This window comes from Mus pahari, chromosome 11 (genome assembly GCF_900095145.1).
Source record: "Mus pahari chromosome 11, PAHARI_EIJ_v1.1, whole genome shotgun sequence".
In the NCBI taxonomy this organism is placed as follows: domain Eukaryota; kingdom Metazoa; phylum Chordata; class Mammalia; order Rodentia; family Muridae; genus Mus; species Mus pahari.
Window position 1 is genome coordinate 9582359 of NC_034600.1, and position 7377 is coordinate 9589735.

Consider the following 7377-nt stretch of genomic DNA (forward strand, 5'->3'; position numbering starts at 1 on the left):
TTTTTTTTTCTTTTTCTTTTTGCATAGTTTATACTGTTCTGGCTAAGGTATTTATATATTCTAGTTTGGCCTTTCTATTTTTTATTATAGGTGCAATCTGTTTCAGTTATAGAATCATAGATTATATGCTGTGTAAGCCTATAACTTAAATTTATCCAAATATAATTTCTTTATTTATTGATGATTGCTGTAGTAGTGACACCTCAATGGAATTGTGAGTAACGAGAGTGATAAAAGCAGTTGGATCATATCTAGACCACAGGATGCTTTTAAAATTAGTCATTTTAATGTAAGATTGTAATACAATTCTAAATCTACAATAACAATGTAGGAATACATGCTTTAATTATTTTTTATATGTTTTTATATTGAAAATACTTGAGTTGTTTGATAAGCTATTATGCAATTGCAAGATCTTACTATCTTTCTTTTATGTAAATTTTTTTAAAGAAGTGATTCTGTAATAACCATTCAATCATTTATAGTAGCTGTTAGTTGTTTTCTCATTGTGTGTATGCTTGACAAAAAACCATTTTATTTATTATTTAATTTCTTTTGATTACAGGTAGATGCTACTGAGAGTGAACCAAAGAGCTTTATCTTTCTGAGTGAGGATGCTTTGACAAATCCACAGAAACTGATGGTTTTAATTCATGGTAGCGGTGTTGTCAGGGCAGGTCAGTGGGCTAGAAGGCTTATTATTAATGAAGATCTGGACAGTGGCACACAGATCCCTTTTATTAAGAGAGCTATGGATGTAAGTGAAACTTCTTTTGTTTTGGGGGGCATTTTATCATTCTGTTTTATTGCATAGAGCAATTTTATTATCGTTTTCAGAAATATATTCGTAGCATAATTTCATTAAGTCTTTATTTACCTTACTTTATGATTATTATTTTGCAGTAATGCAGGAAAATGTAATGATATTGTTGTTTATGTAAAGGGTTAAAGTCTTTGAAATGAATATTTAAAAATTTTTCCCATGTTAGAATTTTTTTATTTTCTTTGTTTAACAATATGAACTATGAGTTTTAACTCTCCTATCATATCATAATTAACAATGAAAATACTTCTGACAAACCCCGAACATAACGAACCTTAATTGTGCTTTCCTCCTGCCAGGAAGGTGAAAGGAGGGAGACTTGCTGAGGATAGGTGATCTGTTCAGGGAGGACATGGGTTTGGAATTTAAATAGTATTTTGAGCCCATAAATAATTAAATAAATACATGCTTTCAGGAAAGTTTTCTTCTATAATTTTGTTGAAGATATCTACTGGCCCTTTAACTTGGGAATCTTCTCTCTTCTATACTTATTATCCTTAGGTTTGGTCTTCTCATTGTGTCCTGGATTTCCTGAATGTTTTAGGTTAGGGATTTTTTGCATTTTGCTCAGGGCACAGGTTCAGACCAGCCTTAGTCAGTGGTGGTCTGATAGGATGTGTGGGATTATTTCAGTATTGTATCTGTTGAGGCCTATTTTGTAACCGATTTTATGATCAAGTTTGGAGAAGGTCCCATGAGGTTCTGAGAAGAGGAATTTTTCTATAGATACCTGTTAAATCCATTTAGTTCATAACTTCTGTTAGTTTCACTGCATTTTTTTTTTTACATTTAGCCATCTAGTTTGATCAAAACCATTTATTGAAGATGCTATCCAATTTGTGTTTCTGTCTTATCAAAGACCAGAAGTCCATAGGTGTATGTCATTATGTCAGGGGGTCTGTTTTTATGCCTTATAATGCTGTTTTTTAATACCATTGTTTTGTAGTACAGCTTGTGATCAGGAGTGATGATATCTCCAGCATTTCACTTATTATCCAGGATTATTTTAGCTATTCTCTTCTTTCTTATTTCCATGTGTAGCTAAAAATTGTCCTTTTAATTTCTGTGATGAATTGTGTTGGAATTTTGATGAAGAGTGCATTGAATCTCTAGATTATTTTTTCTAGGATGACCATTTTCAACATATTAATCCTATCTATCCATGAGTATGAGCAGTCATTCCATCTTCTGATTTCTTTATCTTATTTCTCATTGTCTTCAAATTTTTATGTCTTTCACTTTCTTTCTTAGAATTAGCCCAAAAAATTTTAGTATTTTAAGGCTACTGTGAAAGGTATTTTTCCCTGATTTCTCATTTGTATAATATGACTACTGAATTTTGCCTGTTAATTCTGTATCTTGCTACTTTTCTGAAAATGTTCATCAGTTCCTTGATGGAGTTTAGGGGCTTTTATGTATAAAATCTTACCACATGCAAGTAAAGCTACTGCGTCTACTTCTTTCTTTTTTGTTTGTATGTCACTGATCTTTTTCAGTGATCTTACTGTTCTATCTAAAACCTTAAGTACTATATACTGAATAGGCATGTCTTCTTACTAATTTTAGTTTAAATGCTTTGAATTTATCTCCATTTAGGTTGAGTTTTGCCTGTGAGATTGCTGTAAATTATCTTTATTATGTTGAGGAATTTCTCTCATATCCTTACTTTCTTCAGGACTTTTAATCATGAAAGTATGTTGAATTTTGTCAAAGTCTGTTTCTATATCTAATGAGATGGTCATGTTCTTTTGTCTTTCCATCTGTTTATATATGGTAGATTATATTTGTCCATTTATATATGCTGAGCCATCCTTGCATCTATGTTATGAATCCTATTTGATTGTTATAGATAGTGTTTTTGATAGGCTTTTAGATTTGGTTTGCAAATATTTTACTGAGAATTTTTGTATGTGTATAGATGAAGGGGGTTAGTTTTTTGTGTGGTTTATGTATCAATGAAATTGTTGCCTCATTATGAGGTAATTGGACAATGTTTGTTTTCTTTCCATTTTATGGAATAATTTGAAGAGTATTGGTATGAATTCTTTGAAGTGGGGTAGAATTCTGTGCTGGAGGCATGTTTAGTAACTTTGTATGTTTAGCCATCTTCCTGATTTTCTCAAAGGAACACCTCTTTGTTTCATTTAGTCTGTATATTTTGTTTCTATTTCACTGATTTTACCCATTAGTTTCATTGTCTCCTCACTTCTACTGGCTTTGGGTGTTATCTTCTTTTTATTCTAGAGATTACAAGTGTGCTATTAAGATTTTAAGGTAAGCGCTTTCCTAATTTCTGATGTAGGCACTTGGTGTTAGAAGCTTTCCCTTTGGATCCACCTTCTTAGTGTCTGGTAGTTTGGAGAACTTCAAGGTGATTCCTCACTTTTCTAAGTTTTCATGTCCAGTGTGTGCACATGCGTGTGCATGTGTGTGTGTGTGCGCGCGCGCGCGCGTGCATGCGTGCGTGTGTGCACATGTGTGTGTGTATCTTTAAATAGTGATTTTGTCTAATTGCCAACTCATGAAATTTGTGAATTTTAAAAGTTGGCTTTCATGAGCCCATGTGAGGTAGCTTCAGTACACCACTGTTTTCTTCAAATCAAGGATCTTTATTCACGTAGCTAAAAACTAAAACTTTCTCTGTTCTCATCATTAGCAATATTATTTCCTAATAATTTTATATTTCTTAATTTTAATTTTAAATTCCAATGATTATCTTTATATAATACAATACATACTGAACTGAACTGAGGAATCTTAACAACTACTGAAAGTGCCCTGGATAAACCCTGGAAATTACCTTTTGAGCTAAAATAGTCACTAATTTCACTTACCTGAATCTCAGAATGTGCAAAACTCATGTACCATGTTAGAAATAAGGATGGAATGAATATTTAAAGAAGTGCCTTTTTGAAGTGGTCATAAAGATGGTATTTCTTTCAAAAAATATTTTTTTCTGATTCTCTGAGAACTTCATACAGTGTGTTTTGATCATATGTATTCTCCATTCCTCCACTTGTCTTCCTAGATCCACTCTTTTTCCCTTTTCTCCATATTATCCTTTCATCCTTGTAATAATTTATTGAGTCCATTTTGTGCTACCCATATACTCTTTTCTGTTGTTTATCCTACCCTTAAAGAAAATTGACAATCCTGCAGGAGCTGTAAATGCCTCCTTCTCTAAAGTTGTGACTTCATGAGTGCTTTCCCTTTGTATGCAAGAATTCTGTCAATATTAATATCATGCAGATCTTATATAAGGTCTTATAGCTTCTGTGAATTTATATGTGCATGCACCTTGCTATATACAGGAAACACTATTTTGACATCGTTATTTACTGCTTCTGGTTCTTAGCAATCATTCCACCTCCTCTTTCATGATGGTCCCTGAATTTGGAAGGAGGATATATAATATAGACATCCCATTTAGGGCTGAGTACTCTACAGTTTCTTACTCACTACATGATATCTAGTTGCAGGTCTCTTGCATACATCATCTGTTGCAAACAGACCTTCTGTGGTGAGGGTTGATAAATGCAGTGGTAGTGGTTTATGGGGGTAACTGATGTCATCAGGAATTGGTTGAATACAATGTCCATTTGGCAGAATAATAGTAGTAGTATCTATGATTTTTCTTGTTACATTATTTTTTTACACACATAACCATAAGGGTTTTATCTTGTATTACAAGGCTTAAGTCCTGTTTTTTTAAAAAAGTGTTTGGTTACTCCTATGACATTTGTGCCACTCTTGCAGTCGCAGCCATCCTTTTCTATGTCAGTCATTAATATTGCTCACACGGGTCATACCTGGGTAAGCTTGAGGACTCTTTTCGTCCTTCCATTGTGTGCATAGATCCTTGGAGCACTATGAAAGGTAGCTCGTAGTGCTAGCTTCCAGTTGGCATCACCTGGATTTCTCCATGTTATATGACTTGAGTATATGGTGGATTCAGTAAAGTCTTACCATTTAAGTTCTGGAAGGCAACCAAGAATGGTTGGCCATAGCCTGTAATTTGTGGTGAAGATAGTGGTCGTTATGGAATCCCATTGCCCAGTAACTCCAAAAGTAGTAACTGCTTTCTGCTACTGGGCTTTTTATTTGCCAGCCTATGATATCTAGAAGGGACATCATTCTCCAATTATACAGTAACTTCATATTACACTGGGGTGTTTGTTTTTGTGAATGTGTTAAAGGCCATCGGAGAGGGACTTTAAAGCATCACTGACTGCTGGTTGTCTGAAAAAGAAAATCTGAAGATATTGCTTTTAAATCTGCTTGCCTAGAAACATACTTGCTTTGTGAAGTTGCTGAGTAACTGTAAAGTTATCTCTGTGTAATATTCAAATATTAGAATTGAAATATGCATATGGGAAGTTGACATTTGAAGTATTTTAGGGATAATAACTGTTAAGCTCACTTGAGATAAATCCAGAGCTCATTCTAAATAATCACAGACTTGGATTTTCTCTTTAATGTGTATTTCTGTATCAACTGAAATTTTCATTTCTCCTTGAACTTAGCTCGTTCTCATATATATTGCTTCTACTTTTGTATTTCTGTTGCTATTTGGAGTCCTTCACCCCAGATGTTGATCCCAAGGACTATATAAACTAATACTTGTCTTACTATTTAAGTTCTAGACTTCGTTTAGGGCAGGTCTTCTTTCTAAACTTTGCTTGTTGAAATTTCTCACTATTCTATTTATACATAAGTACTTAAGTTTTTATTTTTCATGTTTAAAGCAGGGTTTCATGTATGCATGGGTGGCCTTAAATTCATGCATGATATAACCAAAGATGTCCTCGATGTTATGATCCTCACACAGAGTACTGGAATTATAGGTGTACACTACAGTAGGTTCTCAATTTATGCAGTGCTGTGGAATCGAGCTCAGAACTTCTTGAATGCTAGGATAGCACTGTATGAATTAAACTGGCGTTCACGTGTTTGAACACTAGGGCCTTAGCTTTTGGTGATGTTTAGAGAGGCTGCAGAATTTAAGAGCCATGGCTTGGTTATCAATCACTGGGGACTGGCTTTTGAGGGTTCTGGCCAGAGCCTCTCATCTGGTCAAAGCTCTCTGTGTCCTCTTTCCAAAAAGTGGACAAGCTGGGCCAGATTCTCTTGCTGAGGACAGAACCACTCCAACTGGAGACTGCAATGATGGCTCAGCAGTTAAGAGCATTTGCTTTTCTAGCAGAGGTGTAAGTTTGATTCCAAACATTTATAATGGGTAGTTCACCACTGCCTGTAACTATAGCTCACTAGTATCTGGCGCCATCTCCTGGCCTCCTTGTACACATGCACTTATGTTCACATATACATTCATAGACAAACACAGAATTCAAAATTTTAGAAGATCTTAAAATTAATTGAAAAAATAAAAGAATCATTCCAGATGCCCTGCTTTTCTTATCATCTGGACTGTATTTCTTAAAATTATGAGCTAAAATAATATTCTCCTCGTTTGTATCTGTCTGAATCCTGTCAAAGTGACAAATAAGGAAACTAATACAGGAAACTACTGCCTTGCTGTACACCTACAGCAAGTTTACGATTAATGTGGGCATGGTCACATATGGCTTTGGATGAGGTGAGTTACACAATTACACAAGTGTGACTGCAGAATTAGTTGACTTTTGTTTCAGTTGTGCTTGATAATGCAGCTTCTAGTTTTATATCTTAGCTGGCATTTCCACTGTCTTTATTGTATCTGTAGCTATGCAGTACAGGTGCCCATGAGAAGAAAGATTCATCATTGCCTTTGTCGTGTAAAGCACTACATCAATTCCGAAGTCATTTATGATTTTATGGAAAGATCAATAATGAGAAATTTCAAATGATAGCCTTTCCAGTTGGAGATCATGCAGTGCATCTGAGCTTTCATAGTAGTTGGTGCTCAGTATTGACTTTGGAAATAATAAGGTACTATTATGTTTTGAGACTTCTGAATTTGTGATCCTTAGTTAAAAATATTCCAGAGTCCATTCAATTCTCAATTCAACTCAACTCCCCATCATATGAATAGTATAATGTGCTTGTTGGTGAAGCCAGGTTGAACCTGCTGGTATATGTGACAGGTTAATGTTTCCTAGTAATATTTGCCAGACCTTCTGTGGACATCCTCCAAAAGACATGCCCATATCTGGTTTAAGAGTGTACGTGACTGTATGTGAAGTGACTTATAATTGCTGAGTGACATTTTTCAAGAGAATTAAAGTTCTTGGAACAATATTTTCTGCTTCCTTTGGCATGAAATAGCCAATGATTTTGCTTTCTCAAAGGAACTTGGTTTCTTTACACATTCCATGTTTCTGATGCTGGCACACTTATTTATACTACTCTCTCTTGGATTCAGATTTTTTTTTTTTTTTTTTCAGCATAAAGGTTATAAGAAAATGGCCAGCTGTCACATTCCTGAGGTCAGATCATCCCCTGTAGATGAAATGCATTGCTTTGCCTACATATTACTTGCCGGATTGCTAAGCAGATGTTCTAGGCTATAATTCAGGAAAGTGAGACCTCTTGAAGCATTTCTTTTTTTTTTTTTT

At 34.6% G+C, this 7377-nt stretch overlaps 1 protein-coding gene across 2 annotated transcripts in view; it reads left to right on the forward strand.

The window, feature by feature from the left end:
• Window positions 1-7377, forward strand: part of Fam172a (family with sequence similarity 172 member A) — a 361350-nt gene that overhangs the window by 74908 nt on the left and 279065 nt on the right. For both annotated transcript variants that reach the window (XM_029543911.1, XM_029543910.1), the window contains exon 5: window positions 566-757. In XM_029543911.1, coding sequence (XP_029399771.1) covers window positions 566-757 — 192 coding nt within the window. The remainder of the gene's footprint in view (window positions 1-565; window positions 758-7377) is intronic.